The following is a 26687-nucleotide window of genomic DNA, read 5'->3' on the forward strand; positions in this document are numbered from 1 at the left end:
TTAACATCCCTATAGCAAAATGCAAATTTTGTAAGAATAGGTACAGGATGACAAGTATCAGGGAGAGGGACATCCTCAGCTGATTGGCTGCTTGTGTTGGCTTTCACAATACAGTTTACGATAATTAAATAATATTGCTGCTTATTCCAGTAGGCTGTGAATAATAGTGTAAATCTGTGCATGCTGTACAGATCAAGTGACTTTTAACTTCTATTTACTAAATCATCCAAGCCTGTATAGAGTTAATTGCAGTAGTAAATAAAAAAGAAGTTTAGTTACCATAATTTTGTACTTTTCTATATAGTAATAGAGACTGTTTTATTTTTTCAGGAGGAAGCACCGAAGCCCACCAAAAGGCTTCAGCTAGTGCGTCGCACTCGGACTGTAGATCACAGTGATTTTAGCAGTGCTTCTTTAGAATCTACAGATCCTCAGCAGTTGCTTCCAACACTAGTTAATTTACACCACTCTTTGCCCATATCAGTAAGTGTTTATTCTAAATTGTTCCATAAGTTATCACAGAGTGGCCTCGATATGTTTTGATTAACTGATACTCACTCTCCCATAAAATTTTTTTACATTGAATACGTACCTGTACTGTATGAACCATTAAAGATTATAGTTATCAGTACTTAACTGATACAGTGATACAGTATGTCATATTATTATTTCCAGGGAGAGCTGCAAGGAGAAGTGATCCAAGCACTTATCCTGCTTCTGCAAAATGACTCTCTTCCTCCTATTATCACAATCAAAGTTTTGGCTATCCTTGCAGCCATTATCACTACTCACGCTCAAGCTCAGGTATGGTTTTATATTGTTTATTTATTTGTTCATCAGTTTGGTAACGAATTTGATCCAGTAATGTATTTATGGTTGGTCCATGTACAGTGACATAGCTGCACAGTATTAACATTCTGCCTGCGTATCTGCCTATAGATATATACACCAATGGAACTACAGTAGTAATGTATGAGGGTGATGTTATACATATGACAAACATAACTGCCAGGCACTTGGGTTAAGTACAGTATTTAGAATATCCATTAAGATGTAACTGTGCTTTTAGATAAGTATATCTTAGTTTGACCAGACCGAGCTGATTAACAGCTCTAAAGGCCTAGCCGAAGAATTAGATTTATTTTACGTGGCTTGAGAACCAGCTGGTTGCCTAGCAACGGGACCCTGCAGCTTATTGTGGAATCAAACCACATTATAACGGGAAAATGAATTTCTATCACTAGAAATAAATTTTCTAATTCTTCGTTGGTGGTGTGAATCAAGCAGGCCCAGCAGAGTGCTAGCTGAGGACGATACCAACCTGTCCAGTGAGGAACTATGTGCTTTTAGATGATCTGTTGTCATTTATTAAGGTATACTTTTGAAAATATAATCCAGATATGCTTGGTTTTTAAATTTTTTCGTGTTCTCAAATTTCAAAAAAGTGTCTCATGTGGCTTCCTGAAAGGTAAAGCATAGCAGTTGTCTTTTATGAGAGAAAGTGTGGTAGACCTAGGCTAGGATATAGATCTGCTGAGATTTCTTCACAAAATCATTTATCAGTTGTATATGCATAGCTTTTGAATGCATGATTTTAAGTTACCAGGCGTCGTACAGTTCATTTTGTATACTGTACCAACAATTTAGGGTGCTTTTTAGGAATATGTTTTATTTGAAAATTATGTTCATATTGAATTTCATTTATTGTTTAGGGATTGAGAGAATGAAATATATGTTAATGAGGGGTTCATATTGTACTTGTAATCAAAATTGATAATACAGTCAACCCCCCCGTATTCGCAGGGGATGCATACCACAAACCCCTGCGAATAATTAAAATCCGTGAAAACTTAAAAACCCCCCTCAATAAATGCTTATAATTGCCTATCTTGAAAGTTCAGACACCAGGTTATACCTTAAACTATCATCCTACATCAGATATACCTCAACTATTATCCCATTACTGTATTAATCTTTGAAATGATATTAATATAATTTCAAGATCATCTTAAACATTTTACCCTTAAACTATACGTGCATACTGTATGGCTTACAGCTACGTGTGAAAATAATCCAGTCCCCCCTACGTATTCAGGCACGCACATTTTCTTTCATACAGTTACTATTCAAGCTGTCCCATTTTCTTTTACAGGGGAAACATTGGTATGTACATAATTCACGAGAGAGAGAGAGAGAGAACAAAAATATGTACAGTATGTACATTAAAAAAATTTAATACTACGTACATGTTAAGATTACATAAATCATACAGGTACAGTACTCACCAGCAGTGAATGTTGATTAAAGATGATAATGATGAATTAGCTGTGCAATCCGATGAATGACGATGAAGATATGACTGCACAGCAAAGCAGAGGAGTTACACCTTCTCTGACGGCACCTCTTCCCTTTCTTCAGGAGGCGCTTCACCAGGGGTTTCGGGAGGTGCTTGGGGAGGCACTATTTCAGGAAATTGGGGAAGCATTTCTTCAGGCACTTGGAGAGGCACTACTTCAGGCGATTGGGGAGGCACTTCGTCAAGGGTTTGGGGAGGCTTTGGAGGGTCCTTCTTCATACGTTTAATAAACATTGATAGGCAGCTGCCGTTGCTGCTTCTTCATGCTGATGAGGGCATGATTATAGGGCGCCAATGCCGCATCAAGGGCATTTGAAAACTTTGAGTATTCCATATAAGGATCCCATAACAAAGCCACATCCTGCGCCTCCTTAATCATCCTCTTAAGTTGGGACAGACATTCCAAAGACAGGCCCTCATCCTCCTCCTCTTCCTCCCCTGAACCTGGCTTGACTTCTTCCTTGCTGGCAGACTTTGTCAGCTTTTCCAAATCCTGGTCCATCAGGGGGTCAGAGTGGGCATCCTTCCTTCAACATATCCGGAAGTTTTACATTCTCATTGAGCTTCATGACCACCTTCTTTTGTTTAGGCTCTTTGCCAGAAGTCTTACAAGGAGCAGGGCATTTAGGAGGCATTTTAGGGCACAATTGGCTGTGATACACAAGGATTTAAAACGATACACACAGGTTCACGATTACACCTGATCAGTACTTAATACATATGGAACTGGGAGAGATGATGCTCCCACAATTCCATCTTCGTGAGATGGGATTGAGGATCCAGCCAATCAATGCCAAGTGTACAGGCAATGAGTGCCAAGGAAAATGAATGGCGCCTCTTGGATTGGCTGCTTTGCAGACGCCAGCTAATAGTTTGCCGAGTATCATTGTGCCTGGGTATACAGCATCCCAGCACTCATTTTCTTTCTCTGCCATTCGCTGGCTTGGGTAAAACACTTTAAAAAAAAAAATTACAAGTTTTTGAAATTTTGCAGTGTTTATATTAATATATTACAGCATATACTGTAATATTTGGAAATTAGTAAATCTTTTTTCATCATAAAAAATTATTTACGTACAGTAGTCGTGAAAGTATACTGTATAGTAAAATGAAAATTGCACCATTACTCTTTATTCATCATAAAAAATTATTTATGTACAGTAGTCATGAAAATGCTCTGTATAGTAAAATGGAAATCACACCAGACACCCTAGTAACACAGTCCCTCCGTTCTACAAACTACGTAAGTATTTTGGACATGCTCTACGTACTAGTATCTTCTTGAACACTTTGATATTTTAAAATTATGTTACAACACAACAAAATACTATCTATAAAATGTACAGTAATCACAGAATATCAGTGTTGTTGTGCACAGTACCCTGTATGTACCTATGTACACTGTGGACAATGCTCAAATTTCCCAGCATCTCTGGCCAGCGTCTCAGTTCACTGCGTATGCCTCTAGATCCTATGTGTCGCATACGTATGTATCGGTGCGGACTCGCAAAACTTTTTGAATCGTGCCTCAAGATGCCTCCTAACCACCCTGCTACTTTTAAGGCTTCTGGCAAAACGCCAGAGGAAGATAATGACACTCGAGAAGGCAGACATTATTGTAATGTTAAGAGAGGGCAGTAGTCACGGAGAAGTAGCAGCCCATTATGGCGTGACATTAAGTGCCGTCGCCATCATCAAGAAGGATTATGAAAAGGGTAGAATGCTTGGGAAGGCCCTTGTTGGAGAAGAACTCGCCGCCCTCTCTATCGCACAAACGGACCAGGATTTTAAAGAATTTCTTAGTCTGTACAAAATTCTTAAGAAAGTCAGGCAGCTGCAGTCAGTGATAAAGGCATGGGATCATTTTGAGGAAAGAGCCACAAATTTTTCCAGTGGCCTTAATGAACTGATACACTCTTATTGTAGCACCTTTGTGGATATGTTCAATCACCTGACGAAGCGCCTCCTGAAGTAGGGGAAGAGGCGCCCTCAGAGGAGATGTAACTCCTCTACTTTATTGTGCAGTCATATCTTCATCGCCATTCATCGGACTGCACAGCTAATTCATCATCATCTATAATCAACATTCATCACCGGCAAGTACCCGTATGATTCAATCTTATTATTTAATATTACTGTACTATTATTATTTAACCTTATTACCATTATGTACAGTACTGTAGTATTATTGCTGTACATTATTATTTAATGTTATTACAATAAATAATATGAAAACACAGAATATTGCTCAATGAAAAAACAAAAAATCTGCGAATAGTAAGTTTCCCGCGAATAATTTATAGATATGTTCCACAGAAAAATCTGCAAATGGGCGAGTTTCCCACGAATAATTCATAGATAGGTTCACAGAAAAACTCCGCGAATCAGAGTCTGTGAATTGTGAGTCCGCAAATAGCGGGGATTGACTGTAATGCAGGATCATGTCATGTGGCAGACCATCATTCTTATAATTATTTATTAAAGATTGAGTAGTCAGGTTGGCTCAGTTAGAAGACTATTTATCTCTCTCTTTTCCCCAACTTTGAAATTCTCTCTTTTCCCAGAGTCTTATCTCCCATTCATCAAATGGTTGAAATTAAGGCCATTTTTTCTGCTTTGTCAAGGTGAATCTTGCTACAGATATTGGCTTGGAAATTTTAAGAAAATGTATGTTTACTTATTAGTAATGTTACTTACTGTGGTAAAATCTATAACTGTTGAGTTCTTGAAACCCAGTGTGTGTGGTATAGCTTTTACTGTATATTTATGAAAAATGCTGTACAGGTATCCCTTTAAATTCACAAGGCATAGGTTTCTATTTATGAAAGCTACTCTACAGTTATTCCTTTAAATTCACAAGGCATAGGTTTCTATGTATGAAAGCTACTGTTCAGTTTTCCCTTTATTTTCAGAAGGCATAGGTTTCTATTTATGAAAGCTACTGTACAGTTATCCCTTTAAATTCAAGGCATAGGTTTCATAAACCTGACTTGCTAGTCGGGTTGCGTTAAAGTAATTTGTGTGATGAAACAAATGTAACTTTTAAAACAAAGTAAAAAATTTTTAGTATAGACCCATTATGGTGATGAAACAAATGTAACTTAAAACAAAGTAAAATTTTTCAGCTTAGACCCATTATGTAAATAAAAACAAAAAGTGCTCAATACTATGGCATTCTCACAGTTGGATCAGACTACACAAAGAGTTATTCAGTTTATACCAAAGATTTCAGTGACCAATCTTCATTTTTCAACAATGAAACAAAGTGTTTTGGACATTAAACTGCATAAAATATGCACTGTAATCGAAAAAATTTATTTGTCTAGAAAACTATAAATTTCATAATACAAGGTTGTGCCTGAGTGTATGCTTCGAAATGCTTTATGTATCTGTATGTTTTATGAAGATTCAAAGGATTTTTCAATAGTTTTTCACCATAAAGCACAGCATTATGATCCTAAAAATTGTGCACAATAGCAAGTATTTAGGCCCTTGATATTAAATTACAGTATTAAGATAGCCATGCTAGGGGACAAACTAGACTATGGAGTATAAGTTGGAAATGTAGTAAGAAAGAGAATAATGGTGGAATGGATGAACTAGAGAGAAAAAGGTAGATTATTAAATAAAAATGTCCCATTACAGTATTCGAAAGAGCAGACTTATGGTTACAAAAGACCTGTACCACTCCATTAAAGCAGAAATATGGATAGACACTGGAGAAGATCTTGAATATGTACAACAATAAAATGTTGCGATTCATGGCTGGAATATTGTGGGAAGATACTACAAATGGGGCGTTGCCAGAGATGTGGCATCCAGAAGCTAAAAAAAGAAGACTTTAAATTCTCAAAGATTGAGAGGGCTTTAATATAATGAGGAACAGGCTGTCAGATAAGCAGTAGATATGGATTACATGTTGAATACTTGATGGAAGGGTTAGAAAATATTGGGGAATGGGGATAGATGCAGGCTTAGACCTGTTGGAAGTTCAGTCAGAAAGAGCACAGGACAGAAGAGTGGAGAGAAATCTTTCTGTACGTTTAACTTTATTAATTGGAGAGCTGTTGTAAAAATGTTTGTGATGATGTTGACGGTGGTGATCCATGCTCTTCAGCTATAGAAAGGTCATTTAGTAACATCAGTAACTTTCTGTCTGTAGTGCCTATAGTTGATGTGCACAAGAACTTTTCATGTACCATAATTCCATACTTGATGAAAAAACAGGGATATTCCCATTTTATGTATTTTTAGAAACATTTTGCCCTGCCGTCTTCAAAAGCTTTTATAATCTACACAGTTGAAGGAATTGCTCTCTTTTTATAATCAGGGAAAATATTGCTAAAAAGATATTAATTTATTATTCTCAACAGATGTAGAAGGCACAATGTGGTACTTACATTAGAACTGAACTTGGGTATACACAGAAGTACGTGTAAAAGATGTAGTGTTCAGATGGCTAAATGTGTTATCAGATTGATAAAGATTATGATAAGAACTACTCATGAATGAAAGATATGTCAAGATTATACCCTATTTAGCTGACAAATGGTCATGTAAAAAGGATAATATAATATGGACTTTTTACCCTAATAAAACATTACTTTTAAGACAGTTCAGTGTCATGAAGGATGCTCATGAAAGTATACAAATGAAGTCAAGACTGGTATTATATTTCAGAAGCAAGTATTTCGTCATTAAAAATATTATTGTTTAAAAGATACTTGTGTCTGTATGTAAAAAAAAGCAAACCCCTTTTTTTTCTCTTGTACGTAACACACAATGTGATAGGTGTACTGTACGTACAGTACACTACCTAAAACATGGGTATCACTTTGTTTTTACTGTTTTGCCTTAACACAGTATTGTAAACTAATATTTGAAAATACATTGTACACATTTTTTTTCTAATACACAACATAACACGCGGTATACTGTGCCTTGTTGGCAGTCCCCGTTCTGGCGGTTCCGCTTACGATGTTCCGAGGTTGGCGCTTTTCAAATATATTCATCAGAAATTATTCCCACGACTTACGACGATGTTCGGGTTACGACGCGTCGCATGCCGATCCAATGGAAGAAATATGGCCCCAAAACGGCAGAATAATCATAATTTGAATGTTTTTTTTGATGTGTAAAAACTCAATAATAATGTAGTTTATCGTTTCAATGCGCAGAGCATTAAAGGTTTTCTTATGATTTTTGACGATTTTCGACGATTTTCAGCTTCTGGCGATTCCGGGTTATGACAAGAAGAACGGAACCCCGTCGTGAACCGGGGACCGCCTGTACATTATCAGAAAACACAGCCACAGTATCACTTTGTTTTCCTACTTTGCCTAAACGCAATACTCTACTGTGAACACTAACATTTAAACACTAACATTTTGTACACAAAAGCAACCTCCTTTTTTTTTTTTTTCACTCATACACAACACACCATATGGTAGGTGTACACTACTGTATACCATGGGTATCACTTTGTTTTTCCTATTTTGCCTAAACACATAAAGAAGTAACTGTATAACTCTTAAAGGTAAAACAAACCTTTTTTTCACTCACTTGTGTGAGCTGCCAAAATTGCTTATGACAGCTGGAGTTTTAAAAACTTTCAAGGAGGTTTACTAGGCTTGTGTGAGCTGCCAAAATTGCTTATGACAGCTGGAGTTTTAAAAACTTTCAAGGAGGTTTACTAGGCCTCCTCCTCATTCTCCTCTCCCCCCCCCCTCCTCCAGCTTGACTTTGTCATCAAGACAGGCATCTTCTTCCTCCTTGTGCCTCTGATGACTCCTGGGAGACATTAAGCGGCAAACTGGCTGGAAGATGTATGGAGGCATATTTTTTGAAGTGTCACAAATCTCGTCTTTAATGTATGCTTAACAGTAACATGTAGAGCACTGATAAAAAAATTAATTCTGAAGTAATGAGCAACAGTTGTAATCCCAGTGAATTCCCTTCTTGGAGAGAGTATATGATATATTCGAGTTGTGAAGTTGTTGGTAAGGATGTCCATGTGGAATTTTAGTTTTGTTTTTCATTTTGGTGTGTTGTAACATAGTTGATATAGATGTAAACCTGTAAAGGTGTTTGAAACAATGTGGTGGTGAAGCTTTTCAATCCCTGAGGTTCATTGAAAAGGAATGTGATAGGGACTGCAAGGTGTTTCTAAAAATTCAGTCATAAGATGAATAATCACATATGAAGCAAGTCAAGGTGTGTTGGTATATGAATATATTTTTTTATATTGATACTCATTGTGATGTTTTATCATGAATGGTTGCACTGTTGGCATGATAATGCTATTTGAGTGCACCAATTGCAAGTTACTACCTTCATTGTTTATATTTTTAATGGAAAACTAGCACTGAGGAGAAAGACAATGGAATAGTTTTATTTTCAGCTTGTGTTTGAAGAAGTCCTGAGTGTCTCTAGGAGATCCAAGTCAAATAAAGTCATTGCACAGGTGGTGCATACTGTTTGTGCTTTATCTCAGTGTCCTCCTGTTGATGCCAAATATCAGGATCAGGTTATCCAGTTGGCCATATCTCAGTGCAACACTACTAATTATATTATAAAGGTGAGGAGATGACAACTTTTTTGGTTACTATCAGTACTTTTGTTGAACTATTAATATCACTAGATTATCTTTAAATCTGGGTATTACATGGTTTATAAGTGATTGTCATGAAAATCTGAATTATTCAAGTCAGGATTTTTCATGCCCATAGCTCAGAAACAAAAGTTTGTGGCAAAGGAGGTTCATGTTTATGACAGCTTCATATAATAGTAGCTGCATTGTTTGGCCAAAAAAAAAAAACTGTGCAGATAATACCGCATGATGCAACAAAAATCCTTGAAGTAATATGGGAAGGTCCAGTTGCCTGTTTCTGAAAGCACCAGTGCAGCATTTTGAAGATCAGTTTATTGAGATTTCGTTTTGATGCAAAAAATCTTCTTACTGTTTTGCATATCTCTGTTTTTCACTCATAGGCCTAGTTCCATATCCTGGACTTGAAAACTGCATTGTCTAATTTTGTATGGTTCTTTACTGAAATAATTGAAAATCATCTAAAATCTTGTTTTTACAACAAAATTGAAAAATAGAATCATTTTTAAAATTTAGAGGTTATTAGCTATTGTCACATGCTGCAGCCTATCAATGTTTCAGGTAAGATCATTAGAAGCCATTGGTAGCTTGTGTCCAATTGAAGTTGGCCGAGTGCAGACTTCTATAATGAAAACCCTAATTGACCACACAACTCATCAAGATAACCGTGTGAGAACAGCTGCTTTCAATGCTCTCGTAAGTATCACGTAATTATTTGCAGTATGGTTGGTACAGTATGCTAAAGAATTTTGCAGTTTTTGTGAAGCCTATAAACTCTGCATATGTATTTTAATTTCTTTATCTTACTTTAAACATATTACAGAGAAATTACCACATTTTTACAGTGCCTGTATATTTAGGTATTAAAAATCCTTTTATCTGCTTACCATTTGGCAATTGTGACCATCTTCCATGATTCATCTTTTACATTTGATTCAAACTATTGTATTCCATTGACTTTTAGACCTCTCCCAAAGCATCCATATGGCCACTTTTCTTATGAATAATTTCTCTTTCCTTTTTGGTTAAGCCTTTCTGCATTCCATAGTAGTTTCCTCTGTTACACTAACAAACAGTAAAGGTTTCAATGCTGACCCTTATTGGACACCAGCATTCATCCTAGCTCTTTTGATAAACCTTCAATAGTCTTTAGATTTAATATAGTACATGTAACATCACTTGTGAAGTTAGCCCTTCTATTATCCTCCACATTCAAAATACTCATCTAAGAGCTTGTCGTTACTTTGTCCGTTGATTCTTAAGATCCAGAAGTATATATAACTGTACGGTGAAGGTAATGGGATGTTATAGAAGGTTATATGCTGCATTACTCACACCTTAGGTGCTAGGGTGATCTGAACCTAGGGATGTTTTTTACTTCTAATTTCTTTTCATAATAGAGATCCATCAAAACCATTTTGCTCTAATAATGGCAAATTTTTCTACAAAATATGACACATTTATGTAAAGATTCTCATTTTTGGATTTGGTATGACTTTCATATTTAGTATTGCATTTTATGGGCATTTTATATATTCTCAGAATGTGTTAATAAATTGATGTTACACCTGTCAGCTGCTTGTACAAGAGAAAGGAGTGAAACTATCTGAGGAAGTTTACGAGAAACTTTGCAACGCTCTCACAGATGATTACCAGTGTGTTCGAGAGGCAGCTCTCACACTAATAAAGGTTAGTCTTGTATTCAGTAATTTATGATTAATATTAGAGTGTGGAAGTATGTTTGTTTGAGAGAAAATGCTTTTGGATAGTAGTTATTACTGTGAATCTTTTGAAAATATTTTTGGAGATAGAAATTCGAATGCTTTGAATTTTTTGTTTGTTTATCCAAACCCAGTCAGTTTACATGAGCCTAACCTTTCCCTTGTTTCCAAAAAGTTTTAATGTTGCACACTCATGTTTTCATATTTTTTGCTTCATACATTTGTCTGTAGGGATTTCAAAATCAATCCCAATTTATTAGTTTGTGCATATTTATCCCAAATTCCTTTAGTTGTTGTAGTATATTCTCTTCCTTTTGCTGGCTTGAAGCATTTTGCGCCAATTACAGCCTGTTGACCTTTCTATGCTACTCACACACAACTTCTAGATGGTCCTTGTTACTATGTTTTTCTTGTTGTATTTGAATAGAGAACTTTGCTATCATGTAATGACTCCCTGATCCCTTTTTTCCCTGGTTGAGAGTGACCACATTTGCTGAACAGTAATAGCAATATGCATTAAATGTGCCTCACTGTTGAACTTCTCATTTTCAGCGGTCTTTTATTCCTCATACTATTGAACCTAGAAACAGTCTCCCTGAGGATGTTGTGCCATTAGAACCTCAAAAGTTCAAGCAGTACATTACTACCCCAAAACAATTCTCCTTGTACTTTTAATAATATTTTTACATTATCTATTTGTTAATTTATCTTTTCTTTTCTAATAACTGATCTCCTTTTTTTCTATATTTCCTGTTATCTACTTTTGATGGTTTGCAATACGATAAATAAGATGTAATACTGTATTCTTACTAAGATAAACCATTTTTGGTCCAGCCATATAAGATTAAGTGAGCAGGTTATACTGTTTATTGATTATATAATGTTGACAAATGTCAGCATTTAGCACAAAGTTCATTGACCTAGTTTCATTTTCTGTTACCCTGAATTCTATTTTATCCTGTGTCTTCAGGCAGCATGAATACTGGATTATTTTTGTATTTTGTAAGATATATTATTTGTAGGTGTATTCATCATTATGTATAATACATATTATTATATTGTATCATTAGTTGGCCAATGACCTTGTATTTTTCAGCATAGATAGTACTAAGTCACAGCTTTTATCTTGCTTATCATTGATAACATTCATGAAAGTGTCATGGACATAATGCATTAACGTTTTCTGTACTATCTTTTATATGGTGCATTGAAATGGCATTAGTGTTTCCGTCACTGTATTTCACATCGTATGTTTAACATATTGAAATTAATCATTTGTTGTTTTAAAATTTGGATTTGTTTGAGAAGGTGTGTATACTGTAATCACATTGTTATTTGTTGTCCAGTATACCTTTATACGTGCTATCTGAGGTTGGCATCATAGAGAACTTCCTTTGCAAGAGCACTGCTGTTGATGCTGCTGTTATAATTGCTAACTGGAGGTGGTGGGGAGAATGGAAACAGTGTCATATATCCTAGAAAAGTTTGCCAGTACAGGTAATCTGAATATCCAAACTGTTGATGAAACTTGGAAATTTGTTCATGACACTTACCTGCCAGATATATATATATAGCTGTATCTCCAACCGGCTAGAATTTCAAACTCGCTGGCACACGAAGGTGGCCAGGTGGTTAGTACTCATTCCGCCGCTTGAAGGCGGGAATCGGGAAAACCATTCTTTTTATTCAGATTTTCTCTGTCGCCGGTACTGTTAACATCTGTTACAGTACCTCCGCCTCTGGATTTCGTTAACTTGCTTATTCCCACTTAAGTATTCTCTTGACTTTTGGTTTTGATTCTTGGACTGTGGATTGGCACACGCTTTTTCTGGATTGTTGTGGATTTTGCTTATGACCTCTCTTTAACTATGTCTGGTTCTAGTTCTGCTAGTTTCCGTGTATGTTGTATGAGTGATTGTAAGGTGAGGCTACCGAAAGCTTCAGACCCTCACCTGTTTGTTTGAGGTGTAGGGGGCATGTTTGTCTTATAGATGATCGATGTAAGGGAGTGTGAACCTCCATCGGATGCGAGCTGAAGTCGGATGATTCGGGAGTGTTCGCAAGTTGAGCGTGACAGGGTTAGGGAGGTCTTCCTCCAGAGTGTGCAAGAGTCAGGTTATTTCCCTCTCCTGATATTCCCAACGTAGTGATGATGTTGCACCCATCCTGGTGGTTTTGCTTCGCCCTGATATTGTGTCTGTGGAGGGTCTGCTCCCTGGCGAGATCATGAGTTCATCCTATCCAGGCGCCGAGAACAAAGTGACTCTCTCCAAAAGTGCTGTGGAAGTGCAGTGCTCCCCAGTGTTGTGGGAGGGGGCGCTAGATCGCCCCATAATGCTTCTAGGCCTGGACCGCTGTCAAGACCCCAGGACTCAGGAGAAGGCATGTCGTAAAGTCGCAAAGAAGGTTACGGGGCTTCCCGACCGATCTGACGTCCCTTCGCAGTTCCTGTTGGTCGCTCAGGCCAGGCTGCCAGAGACCGTGCTTCGGGCGCCGCACTGGCGCGCGACTGCTTTTCGCCCTCCGAGGCGCCCTCCCCGCGCAAGGGGTGGAATTCTCGTAAGGACTCTCGCCCTCTCAAGAGGAGTCGTGTTCAAGAGGACGCTGCTCGCCAGTCTTCTTCGCCGGCTAGCTATTTTGATGCCTTTCCACCGCAGAAGAAGTCTAGGATTTCGTCTGATGAGGATGTTTCGAGCGCCCCAGCCGCTCTATGGAGAGAACCTTTCTTGCTCCTGTGAGGAAGAAGAAGGCGCCCTCGCCCATCGCCTTCCCATAGGATTCTCTCTCCTCCCAGACAGGATTCTTCGCCTGCTAAGAAGATTTTGTTGGAGATGCAGCGACAGTTGTCTTCTCTTATTGCCGAGAAAGACTCTGCTCCTCGTCGTCGCAAGGACTTGACTTTGCCTGTCAAGAGATCAAGGAAGTCTCCTTCTCCTGCTCCGCGTTAAATGCGTCTCCTTCTCCTGTTTCGTCGCCTTGTCGTCCTGTTAGCTCTCTTGCTCCTCGTCGTGACGCTCGTCAACAGGACGCTTCGCGAGCTTCTTCCCGTGACGCTTCGGCCGCTCTTCAGGACGCTTCTGTTCAGGACGCTCGTCGGGACGCTCTTCCGGTTTTTGGGCGTGACGCCTGTGACGACGCTCTTCAGGACGCTCTCCAAGACGCTCCGCTGGACGTTCCTTCGGTTGCTCTTCAGGACGTTCCGGAGCATTCTGTTTCTTCTGAGAAAAGGAGATCCCTTCTTCGGATTGGACCTCAAGGCCTTCGTTCCCCTAAAGTGTTGGGTGACTCGTTTGCTTCTCCGGCTGTGGCGGGAGAGGTTTCTGCCGATTCGGATCCTGCTGAAGTCGAGCTCGCCTGCTTCCTCTTCTTCGGACTACCAAGTTTTGACCAGCTTGCTTAAGGACTTGTTCGGGGACAAGTTTAAGCCTTCGGCTCCTCTTTCTCCTCCTTCTCAGCTAGCTTCCTCCAAAGCTAGGAGAGCTCCTGGTTTTTTGAAGATGACTTCTTCTTTGGCGACCAAGAGGGCTTTCAAGAAAGTCAACATGTGGATGGAGGAACGGAAGTCCCATGGCAAGACCTCTTTCGCTGTGCCTCCGTCTAAGCTTTCAGGCAAGGCTGGTATGTGGTATGAGACGGGAGAAGATCTCAGCCCTAGAGTTCCTTCCTCTTCTCAAGGGGATTTTACCAGTCTTGTCGACGCCTCCCGTAGGTCTCATCTGCCTACTGCTAAGGTTTCTTGGACCTTGTCAGAGACCGACCACCATCTCAAAGGTCTCTTCCGCACCATGGAGGTGTTTAATTTCTTGGACTGGTGCTTGGGAGCCTTGGATCTTAAGCTTCGAAGCTCGGACTCTATTACTTTGGGGGAGCTCTCTAGTGTCCTTAACTGTATGGACAAGGCAGTTAGGGATGGATCTGAAGAGCTGGCGTCTCACTTTGGTACGGGCCTCTTAAAGAAGAGGGCCTTGTTTTGTGACTTCACTGCTAAGTCTGTCTCCCCTTCGCAAAGGGCAGAATTATTGTTCGCTCCCTTGTCCAACCATCTGTTTCCCCAGTCCTTGATTCGGGACATTTCCGCTAGTCTTAAGGAGAAGGCCACGCAAGACCTGTTGGCTCATTCTTCTCGACGTCCCTCCAGCTCCTTCTTCTTCTTCTTCGTCTGCTTCAGTGTTGTCATCCAGGAAGAAGAAGCCCTTTCGTGGAGGAACTTCTCTTCCTCTAGATCGCTTCCGCTGCAGGAAAGAGGTTTTACCAGAGGAGCTGCCCTCTAAAACCTAGGGGAAAAAAGTGACTCTTTCACCTCCAGACACCTGTAGAGCTTGTGGCTTTTTTATTTTATGAAGCCTGAAGAACACGCAGGAATGTGACGTGATGGTTCTAAACGTCTTAGAGAAAGTTTACAAGATCCTTTCATGTTTCACTTTGCATCGTCGCCCAGGATCTGTCATTGCCTTTTACCACCGAGAGAAGCAACAGATTCTTTGGACCCCTGAGCAGTTGTTAGAAAAGAGTCAGGAACAAGTTCTAGTTGATTCTCCGGTTCTACAACAGGTTTTTTTAGTCCCAAACAGTCGGGGAGAGTGGAGACCGGGTCCAGATGTGTGCCTTGAATCGCTTTATTTCAAAGGACAGATTCAAGATGGAAACGCCTAGACGGTTCTTAGGGGCCTTTAAGACCAGGGGACTGATGGTCTTCTCTGACCACAAGATGCGCATTTCCATGTTCCCATTCATCCTCAATCAAGGAAGTATTTGAGATTTGTTGGGGACGCAGCTCTCCAGTTCAGAGCTCCTCTGTGGGCTTCAGTGCACCGCCTCCCATGATCTTCACGGTGATCATGAAAACGTTGCAGGTGGCTTTCCACCTGGCGGGCGTTCGGGTGTCATTCTTACCAGACGACTGGCTCATGACGAGCCTTTCTCGGAGAAGTGTCTGAGGACCTGACATTCACACTGAATTTGACGCAAGTCCTGGGGACTTCTTGTGAACTGAAGAAAAGTCCCATCTGATCCCGACGCAGTCCATCGCTCTATCTGGGGATTCAGATGGATTCAGTGGCTTTTCGAGCTTTTCCATCCCGAGAACGGCAACGGCTTTGCTTAAGCAAAGTTTCGTCCTTTCTAGGGAAAGAAACATGCTCGTGAGGGAATGGATGAGTTTGCTGGGGACCATTTCCTCGCTGGAGAAGTTTGTTTCCCTGGGGAAGGTTCCATTCCCAGACCTCCAGTTTTTCTTATGAGAACTGGAGGGACAAGGGAGAATCTGAAGAGATTTTGACGATATCTCCTCTGTCAAGGATCATCTGAAGTGTGGTTGACCCCAGCTTGCAGAAGGGGTTTCTTCACTAGAGCCCCCACCTAGTGCTGCTTTCTTCCCACGCTGGCCCAGGCGATGGGGAGCAACACTAGAGGGAGGAAGCAAGCCAGGCACCTGGAGAGGGAACAGGTGTCCTGGCACATAAACCTGAAGGAATTGGGTGCTATCTTCTGGCTCTTCAATTCTTCAAGCCCAAGTGGCAGGCAGAATTGTCCAGGCCACTCGACAATACCACAGCTCTAGCTGCACTCAAAAACAGGGGGTACTGATCTGCTCCCTGTTTATCCTTTGGAGGAGATCCTGTCGGGACTCATGCTCTGGATGGTACTATTCTCAATGCAGGTTCATTGCGGAGTGGAGAATATTCGGCAGACCTTTCTCAGTCGGGCAAAAAATCAGTTGCTACCGACCGAGTGGACTCTTCACAAGGAGTGTATGTTTAGAGTTGTGAGAATTTGGGGACCCCTCTAGTGGACCTTTGCCACGCCCAGTGACCTGCAAGATTCCCCTTTATTGCTCCTGTCCTAACCCAGTGAGCGTTAGCCACAGCCCCCTCTCTGGGACTGGAAAGGACCTCACCTTACGCTTTCTCCCTTCAAGATCCTGGGAGAAGTGATAAGGAAGTTTATAAACGCCAGAAGGAGCAAGGATGACTCAATAGCCCCTTCTTGGCCAGCAGCGGATTGGTTTCAGAGACCTGTCCTTCCAGTGGATTTTCCAAGAACGCTTCCATTGAGGGTGGACCTTCTCAAGCAGCCATTTCAAGAGGTTCCACCAAACCTCTCGCTTGAGTCTGACATGCTCAGACTATCTCAAAGTTGGCCAGAGCAAGAGGTTTTTCGAGATCTGTGGCAAAGGCCATCGCCAATGCCAGGAGACCTTCTTCGAATGCGGTCTACCAGTACAAGTGGTCTGTTTTTCAAGATGGTGCAGGAGTAAAGGAGTTTCTCGCCCACGACCTCTGTACCACAAATAGCTGACTTCCTTTTTTATCTGAGGCATAAGAATAAACTGGCAGTCTCGACGATTAAGGGCTATAGAAGTATGTTATCGGCAGTTTTTAGACACAGAGGCCTGAACTTGTGCGATAACAAGGATCTTCACGATCTATTAAGATCCTTCGAGACTGTCAAAATTCCTCAACTCAGGACACCTTCTTGGAATCTGGATGTTGTCCTGAAGTTTCTTATGTCTAGTGATTTTGAACCTCTGTCTTCGGCTTCCCTCAAAAACGTGACGAGGAAAGCTGTCTTCCTAACGGCTCTGGCGACAGCTAAGAGGATCAGTGAAGTGCAGGCTATTAGCAAACATATTGGCTTTAGGGGTCCTAATGCTGTATGCTCCCTAAATCCTTTGTTCTTAGCCAAGAACGAGAATCCTTCAAACCCTTGGCCCAAATCTTTGAAATCAAAGGTTTGACGGAAATTCTTGGGCAAGAGTCAGAAAGAGTCTTGTGTCCTGTCAGGGCTCTTAAGTTCTACTTAGCCAAGACCAAGAATACTAGAGGCTCATCGGACAATCTGTGGTGTTCGGTGAAGAGACCTGATCTTCCCATGTCCAAGAATGCCTTAGCATTCTTTTTAAGAAGTGTTATTCGAGAGGCTCATTCCTCCTGCTTAGAAGGTGACATGAGACTTCTGAAAGTAAAAGCTCATGAAGTTAGAGCTATCGCGACTTCCATGGCTTTCTCCGAAAGAATATGTCTCTGAGTGATATTCTTGGTGCTACCTTCTGAGAAGTAATTCAGTGTTAAGCCGCATTACTTGCGAGATGTGAAGACGACATTTGAAGACTGCTCTTCGCTGGGACCGTGACGTTTCCGCAGACACTATGTTGGGAGAAGAGGGCAATACTCATCCTATCCTTTAGGGGTTAGGTAGTATTTTTAATCTTGTTGTTGTCTATTTCTGGTTGTTGGGTGGCCATTGAGGTGGACATCCCAATTTTTTAGCCTATGCTAGGTTCTTTTACCTTAGATAGGGCGGTCAGGTGGTTGGTCGTTGCTCCTTCTCCTCTCTGTATGGTAACATGATCTAGTCCTATTGTGGTCACGCCCCCTTGGACAGGTCATCTGGATCTCTCCAGCTTTATAGGTCCCTACCTTGCTGGAGACTCTGGATTAGCAGAAGCAGGCTTGGGTGACAGATAACCTCAAGTCAGCTATGCTAACAGGTAAGGAACCAAGGCGTCATTCGCCTACATTTATTTGTTTCCTAAATCCTATTCTGTCTCTTCCCACCTCCTACGGTGGATTCAGCTATATATATATCTGGCAGGTAAGTGTCATGAACAAAATGATATTTTAATGATAAAATAAGGTTTGTTCATACTACCTGGCAGATATATATACTTTAGTGCCCTCCCCGCCTCCTTGAGACAGTGGCACTAGAAAATCTGAATAGAAATGGAATGGCTCTCATCTCTGCCTCCCAGCTACGGGAATGAGTATTAACCACCTGGCCAGTACCGGTGTCGCGAGTTTTGAAATTCTGTCGGATTGGAGAAACACAGCTATATATATATCTGCCAGGTAAGTATGAACAAACCTTATTTTATCATTAAAATATCATATTTTACTGTTTCCATAAAAAATGAAAGAACCGAGGAATTAGAAACTCATTGTAAAAGCACTGAATTTGTTGAGCAATTCCTATTTTGATGGTCCCTAAAGATCAGAATTGATAGATTAAATGATCATAATTAATAGATTTAAGGAAAGCAAGGTGAAGTTTTGTGTGAATTGAAGAACAAATTTTGTGTATGGAGTGTGGAATAATTAGCAGAATTGTGAAAAGAAGAGGAGGATTGAAGAAGGGTTTTGATAAAGAGGATAAAAAGAGCTGGTGAGAATAGAGTTCTGAGGAACACTGTCGTATTATATGTTATACAGTCTCGTTAATGTAAAGAAAAATCACAAATTATTATGCTAAGTCATAATCTCAATGTTTTATAAGTTTTATGCAGTTCATTTTGATCACATTGGAAACCCAAAGTTAAAATTACTCTGACGGTTCTAAATGGCTATGGGAATACCACCACACCTGTGAGACCAATCATTTTGCACATGTAGTGTGATTCACATGGTTGTGAGACAGAATTTATGGGGCAAGTTTTTTCCCAACTTCTACCTTGTAACTTGGTAGGCACTCTTGTGACTTTTCACAACCTCTGGGTATTCAGGAATACTGTAGATGCTACGAAAAGTATAAGTTTATTACTTGCAGTCCAAGCTGTTCACATATATTTCCATTGTATATTTGAGTGTAAGTTCCAGTGTTTTGTAAATTTAATTCACTGTATCCTTTTGCAGGTTGTAGCTGAGAGTGATTCAGAACGTTTAGTTCCTATCCCTGATAGTGATCACCATGTACGTTTAGTTGATCATGCATTCTCACAGATATGCAATGTTGTCAACGATATAAGTGTCCGTGTAAGAACACAGGCAGCTTCGCTGTTAGGCAGCATGACCAATGTATCTGAGTATTTCTTGCAGCAGACCCTTGACAAGAAACTTATATCTAACTTAAGGGTGAGTTGAATTTTTTTAATGAATAGTTGCAAGTAAATTGGAAGCAAATGTTCTACATTTGTTAATTTACATATAATACACGTAAAGTAAACCCACATTACTGAAATACAGATGCAGTTTCAACAGTTTCACCAGCAACTAGTGGCTATTCCAAGGAGAAGATCAGATGACAAATTTGGTGCAGTTGAGACTAGACTTGCACACAAGTTTGGTTCAAAGGTCACGTCTTCCTTGTTTTCCTTAAGTTTTGATAAGGTTGCGTCTCACGAGCCCCTATAAGACGTTTCAATTAGCAGTGATGGTGACTCACTCTATGTCAGCAGTTAATTTGACATTCCATTGCAGAGGAAACGCTCTGCCCATGAACGTGCTCGGGCAATGGTAGCCTCAGGGGAGTGGTCATCAGGCAAACGTTGGGCAGATGATGCACCAAAGGAGGAAGTAGAGGCAGATTCAGTGTCAGTCATTAACACTGGAGCTTGTGGTGCTTTTGTTCATGGGTTAGAAGATGAGTTCCTTGGTGAGTAAATTTTTGCAAGATTCAGTAGTTTATGCCTGTATTTCTGTGCATTAATGATGAATAATTGTATTATATATTGGGATTCATCCATTCCACCTTGTTTTTTCAACAAGGATGTTTCATTAGAAAAATATAAGTCTCTAAGACAAAAAGAAATTGTTGTCCCAAAACATTCTTAGAGCTTACATATGTTGCTATAGGTTCTAGTTACTAATTTTGGACATTTTGTGGCTGCCTGCTTATATTGCATCTCTTCATATACTGAACAAGTTATTCAGCACTACAAGTTATGCTTATGTTTTCATGTGGGCTTGTGCAGTTCTTGTAAAATTTTCTAGATTACCTTATGATAATTACACAGTTATATTCATTTTGTTATTTATTGATTTCAGTGTTTTTTTTTTTACGTAAGGAAGGATATTTTAAAATTTTCTTAAATTTATATCTCAAACAGAGGTTCGGAATGCAACATTGGATTCTATTTGTGCTTTGGCTCTTAACAATGCTCAGTTTGCCAACCAGTCGCTGGATTTCCTGGTTGACATGTTCAATGATGAAATTGAAGAAGTTCGCCTGAAAGCAATACAGGTAAGGCTTGCTTATATGTTTAAAAAGGTACTTGCTGATGGCAGTAAATCATGTAAGGTATGTTTATACCCATCTATCTCCCTATTCTGCAGCAGTATAACCATTTTTTTTTTTTTGTATTTTTGGTTAATTGGTAATACAAAATTTTATCTTTTTTTGGAAAAATATTCTGATGTTTCATTTTATCTTATTTCATATGTATTAATTTTTATTTAATTACAATGATAAAGCAGAGTAGGAAAATGAAAGTGTTTTATTAGATTCCTAATTCTTGTAGACAGCTTTGATGACCTTCATTTTTTCAATGACAATGACAGTTCACCTGTGTATTTTTGTATTTTTAAAGTATTTAGGCTACTGAAAAGATTCATTGTGCTTGTGATGTTAATGCTATATATCACAAGACCTAAGAGTTCAGACTCAGAAATCAACCTTGAGTTCTTTGTGCCCATCATGGTGGAAGAAGCAGCTACAAAAAAGTTCTGAAAGGGAAGCCTAGCTTTGCTAAAGCCACTGACCTAATGTTAACAGCAAAATCAGAGGGAGGAAATAATTGACAATTAGCATGAATGAAGACCTAAACTAGATAGGAATTCAGACGAAAGCGCACAAGTAATTAGATACCAGAGCGAACTTATTTCACATCAAATCTTGCAACTAACATACTGGCTTTTACTAATAGTCCCTAGTACATCAGTAAAGGATTTAAACTTCTAATTCTATATAAAAGCTACAGGAAAGGAAAAAAATACAAAAAAGCATTGTTACTGTTCTGTAATTTACTGTTCAGAGTATGTTTTATCTGATAGTCATCATCATTTTTCAGGTTCTTCAACAAGTAGCACCACATATAACTTTGAGAGCAGACCAGTTGGGTGAAATCCTCCATGCTTTAAAAGATGCTTCACTTGACATTCGAGAATCCTTACACACTTTTCTTGCAACCACATTGCTCTCCACAATGGACTGTGTAAAGCTTTGTGTAACTGGCCTATTGGAAAATTTAAGAAGATATCCTCAGGTCAGTTGGAACTTCTAATATTTTTATTTGTGTTAAATATTCTATCCCAAAGTTTAATTTAACAGGGTCCTTCCCTTTTTGTAATTTATTTTACTAAAAGCTCTTAAAATATATTATGTGGGCAAAATGTTTGTTCCGATAATGTAACTGTTTCAGGAAGACAATGGAGATTCCTGTAATAGCTGTCTAGATGAGAAGTTCAGGTTTACGGTGTCGTTTAAAACTCTTAGCCTTACTGATCACATGAGCATTTGGGAAAATCCTCACCAAGTATAGTAATCTCTCTTTTAACTCCACAAATAGGTTCAAACAGGAGCAGAAAATACAAAATGCAATGTGAAGGAAATAATCCTTTACATAGCATATGCTAGGTTACCCCAAAACCTTAAACTAACCTTGCAATTTATATACCCTGCTGATGCATGCCCTTGTGACCTGTATATGTAAAGCAGTGGAAATATGGAATAAAAACAGTTTGGTGCATTTCGTTTACTTTCAGTTAGTATGATCAGACTATGTTAAGAGGCTGTATGACCTGAGGCTGTCCTTGCTAACCCAGTCTAGATTATGTTTGTTTACTACAGTATAACACCAGTGGCATAAAAAAGTGAAACTGTAATATATTCCTCATATCTTTCAAGAGATTTTTCGTTGTAAATTTGCTTGCAAATGCATCATTCAAGAAGTTTGTCACAGGAGCCTAACCTATTGAAATTACATATTCATGATGAAGTACTATAATCAACCACAAGCATGCAAGGACAGTTACTCATAGCCCTCCTACATTTGTCAAATGTGCTGAATTATTTTTTTTGTTAATTATTTTATACATGATATAGCCAAATACCAAATTTAAATGTTTTGTCTTTAATACAGAATAAGGTACTGTATTGTTCTTCAATTTAGACTGGCTCTAGCTCTTTGTGTATTTTCATTTCATTCATTTTCTTTAGTCATTTTGCAGAGAAGTGTCGCAGCACTGTAGCATGTAGTAATCAACCAATTTTAATCAAACAAAATAAATGCATGCTCACATAACTATTTTTTGTTTTAATGCAGGATAAACGCAGCATTCACAAGTGCCTGCGTCTTATGGGTTCAAATCACCCAATCCTAGTTCAAAGTTTGGTGCCTCAGCTTCTTGCAATACATCCATATTTTGATGGTGTGGAGCCCAGTGTACAAGATAGTGAATATATATGTAAGGTAAGTAAATTCAGCTGAGAGTTCCATCAGCAAAGGCCAGTCATAGGCTTTGCACAAGAAGTTTATCATGTTATGTGTACCTGTAGTGGATATACCAAATACACTGAGTGACTGTTGGTTTGAGGATTAGCATATAAGTGCAGATAAGAATACTTAGGCAATAAACAAGAGCAGTTAAAAGAAGATGCATCAAACCAACATAAGCAAATAGCTTATGCTAGTTTGCTGCTATTTTCTCTGAAACATTAATGGCATGGGGTATTTGACAGGAAACTTGAATGCCAAACTAGATAGGCAAACAAAGAGGCAAAGATAAGCAAAAAATTGTAGCTGGAAGCTGGTATAGGGCCTGATAGTTGGTTGACAAGTATACATATACTGTATAATGGTATCTTTAATAAATTGGTTAATGAATTATAGTTGACCATGTACAGAATTTTGTTTTCTTGCATTCTTCTAAGTCTTAGGGTGGATTTCCTGGTTTTACAGTTTTCAGAATTGCTCTGTGCATTAATTGACCTTTTAACTTATTAATTGACCTTGTTGACTTCAATGTCTGGTCCTTGATACCATGTATCCATCCTTCCTTATTTACCTACATTGCTATACTGTAATATGCTACCTCATTTGTACCTCCATAGCATTAGTGTAGAAGTAAATGCAATTTAATTCTGAAATCTTGCAATGCTTAGTTAAATACCCTTGTAATAAGACCTAAATAACACGAGAACTGGAATCATAGTTGCTTCCTTGAATATTTATAATTGCCTCCTTGAATATTTATAAAACATCATTATCAGTAAATAAAAAATCACACCTCCCATCAGCCGGTAACGTATGTTAAAGACCTCAGTGATTTGTTATGCATTTCCTTTTTGTTTAGATATGTCTTTTAATTAAAGTATATGTTACTAATACCTATCACTTGAATTGCAAAAATTTGTCTGTACCTAAATAGCTATGTCTTTTTATATTTTTCACTTAATTTTTCTCTAATCTTATATTTGTTGGGGGGGGAAGGAGAGGGATATGTAAGCATAGTTTTGTACAACACATTATTTTGAATATGATTTTTCAAATAATTTGCTTACATGATATATACATACACATGTGCATATTAAATTTATCCTCTAGATTATAATTTACATTTATCATTTCTGTCCTAGCTGATACTGGTGTTGAATGCAGCCAAACACTGCCCAACCATTCTGCCTCTTCTTGAACAGCACACACTCCGGCACTATGCATATCTTCGTGATACAATGCCCCAGCTTGTTCCAGTTTTAAAGGTAAAGGACAGTGTAAAGAAATAGAATTTACTATTTCAGTATTTCGAGGTAGAGGACATTACTTGCTTAACTGTGGAAATACTGAATGTTCAATTATCTGTTTATAATCTTATTGCTAAAATAGATAAAATCCCAAGCTGAATTCCCAACTTAGCTGGCTAAGTAGTGGACTGATTATTAATATAAATATACAGCTGTTGATTTAAGCTCTTGTTTCATATATTTTTGTCAACTCATGTATGAGTGAAATTTAATTATAAGATTATGAAGTAAATGATACAAGATACAGCAAGGCATAGGAAAATTTACAACAGACTTAAAAGGGCACAAGATCAGCAGAGCAGAGCAGTAACTCAGCTATAGACTATTTTTAGCAAAGACCCTATTTTATAGCCTACACTTGAATATTTTCTAGTCCTTAACCTGATCTAACCTTTACTTTAAACCATTCAGTGTAAGAGTTACATCTAAAAATATATCATATCTAAAATGGCAGCATACAGCAAAATTATGGTATGGTAGCTGTTAAGTATACAAGTCCATTAAGTTGAGGTGTTACTTCAAGAAGTTGGAAACACTGACAACTGGTAGGTTTCCAGGGCATGGTAGTGAGACTTTCAGATTTGGTTGTGGCTATAACCTCACTTGCTTTAATGTATCATTTACGAAGAATCCCTCTAGGCCTGCTGTGCTCTGTGATTCTTTTTTAAAACATGATACTGCATATTCATAGGTACTAGAAATTTTGTGTTATACTTTTTTAGTACATAATACAAATTATAACTATGTTGAGTGTAAAAATATTTTGTTATTACACAAATATATGATAATTTTTATATAATTTTTATTTACAGCTTGATGAAGAATGGCAGCCAACCGTTGAAACTGTAACTACCAACACCTCGCGGTTTTTAAAGGAATCTTTGGAAAAGGTAGCCTGCTTAGATGGTGCCTCTACCCAGATGAGGCTATCAGTTTACCAAACAGTTTACTCAGATTTGATCAAACTGGCAGATATTGATCCAGCTTTGTCCCCTGCAGCTCATTTTGCTGCATTGTACACTCAGTGTATGTTATTATTTAACAAAATAATGTCTACCAGGAATTGGTTGACACCATCGTCACTTTCTTTGCAACAAAGTGGAGCTCTTAAAAGTAATGTGGACCAGTTGCTGCGAAACACATTTCGGCTGCGTCATGCTTTCACTAACTTGAGTCCCACCGAAGAAGCAAGCATACGAAACCTTCGTGTTAGGACCTTAGCCTTACAGTTGGTGTATGTTGTACATGGATCTACAGGGTCTGCTTTAGGCTTATGTGATAACTTTTTAGAACACACAGAAGCTTTACACAGATTCCTGACAGATGAAAAATTGAAAGCAGATTCCTTTTTGGAAGCAGTGTTTGAAGAACTGAGTCAGTTGGAGGAGCCTCGACCTGGAGCCGTGGCACGTATTTTACAGCCACTGCTACTATCCAATCCTGTCCCTGCATTGGCTCCAATCTCTAATCCAGCTCAGGTGCGCATGTGTTCTGCTGAGATTTCAGAACCTCAGGGAGATAGTGAATCAATCCATAAATTGAGCGCTGGGTTAGTTGTTGGTGTACCTTTAGACGCAGAAGTGTCTCACATTCCAGATCCTTCTACATTACGCATACGCGTAGCGTATCCAGACCATTCCACTCATTTAATCGTACCTCCTAAAAGTCACTTAAGGCCGGTTGGTCCTGGAACATTCCGCCTTCTTACCACTGTTTTAGTATCAGCTCAGATGTCATGGTCAGAAGCCTGTCAGGTTGGAATATCACTAGTATTGGATCTTAGTGACCAAGAAGTCTTGGCTGCAAGGAGGCATTCTGTAGTAAAATCAGATGATTCAGCTACTACTATACAATTAGTTAAACCTGTTAAAGTGTTTGTATGGCCTAAGTCTATTAGAAAAGGAATATAGATTTCATTTTATTGTAAATGCCTAGCATTTATTTTGAATAATAGACTATTTGTTGTACAGTATAGCTGCTAGTCATAATGTTAAAGTATTTTTAATAAATTTATATTTGAGTGAAATGTAGTTTTTTATCTATTACAAGATGTTTTGCCTTTTCAGAATAAATGCCTCGAACATATATTAGTTGAATATTCAGGCTTTCTGAAATTTGCATGCAAATATGATTTAGTTTTTACCAAATATAAGTTCTACCTTCATGAAATAGCACATTCAACATTAATTAGTATTTGTTAAAACCTTATAAAACTTTATTGTTTTCGTAGCAGTTGTCTTCATATTCATTCTCTTAATTTCAGAGCTAAGGAAAATTCTGCATAAAAACTTTTAGGCACACGGGCGATCATGAATTAACAAATATAAGTTTTGAGAAGGCAAAAGAAGTAAAAAATCATTTTATATTCAAGTGCACCAAAACTATGATAGCTAACGATATGATTTTTAATGCAAAGTACTTCTTCAGATTAGGAAGTCACTTTGCAGAATTCCACAGAAGTCAATTAAAAGTAAGTATGGTTATTCGTATT

The 26687-nt window shown here is 38.7% G+C and overlaps 2 protein-coding genes across 2 annotated transcripts in view; one reads left to right on the forward strand and one right to left on the reverse strand.

The window, feature by feature from the left end:
- LOC136846629 (uncharacterized) overlaps window positions 1-6902 on the reverse strand; it is a 42054-nt gene extending 35152 nt beyond the window's left edge. The window contains exon 1 of the mRNA XM_067117540.1: window positions 6757-6902. Coding sequence (XP_066973641.1) covers window positions 6757-6758 — 2 coding nt within the window. The 5' untranslated portion in view covers window positions 6759-6902. The remainder of the gene's footprint in view (window positions 1-6756) is intronic.
- IntS4 (integrator complex subunit 4) overlaps window positions 1-26222 on the forward strand; it is a 31298-nt gene extending 5076 nt beyond the window's left edge. The window contains exons 2-13 of the mRNA XM_067117538.1: window positions 331-483; window positions 676-804; window positions 8757-8933; window positions 9525-9659; window positions 10539-10652; window positions 19312-19530; window positions 19876-20050; window positions 20505-20638; window positions 21465-21659; window positions 22719-22865; window positions 24032-24154; window positions 25009-26222. Coding sequence (XP_066973639.1) covers window positions 331-483; window positions 676-804; window positions 8757-8933; window positions 9525-9659; window positions 10539-10652; window positions 19312-19530; window positions 19876-20050; window positions 20505-20638; window positions 21465-21659; window positions 22719-22865; window positions 24032-24154; window positions 25009-26106 — 2799 coding nt within the window. The 3' untranslated portion in view covers window positions 26107-26222. The remainder of the gene's footprint in view (window positions 1-330; window positions 484-675; window positions 805-8756; window positions 8934-9524; window positions 9660-10538; window positions 10653-19311; window positions 19531-19875; window positions 20051-20504; window positions 20639-21464; window positions 21660-22718; window positions 22866-24031; window positions 24155-25008) is intronic.
- Window positions 26223-26687: the final 465 nt, after the last annotated feature.

The sequence above is a fragment of the Macrobrachium rosenbergii genome, chromosome 15 (genome assembly GCF_040412425.1).
Source record: "Macrobrachium rosenbergii isolate ZJJX-2024 chromosome 15, ASM4041242v1, whole genome shotgun sequence".
NCBI classification, from domain to species: Eukaryota; Metazoa; Arthropoda; class Malacostraca; order Decapoda; family Palaemonidae; genus Macrobrachium; species Macrobrachium rosenbergii.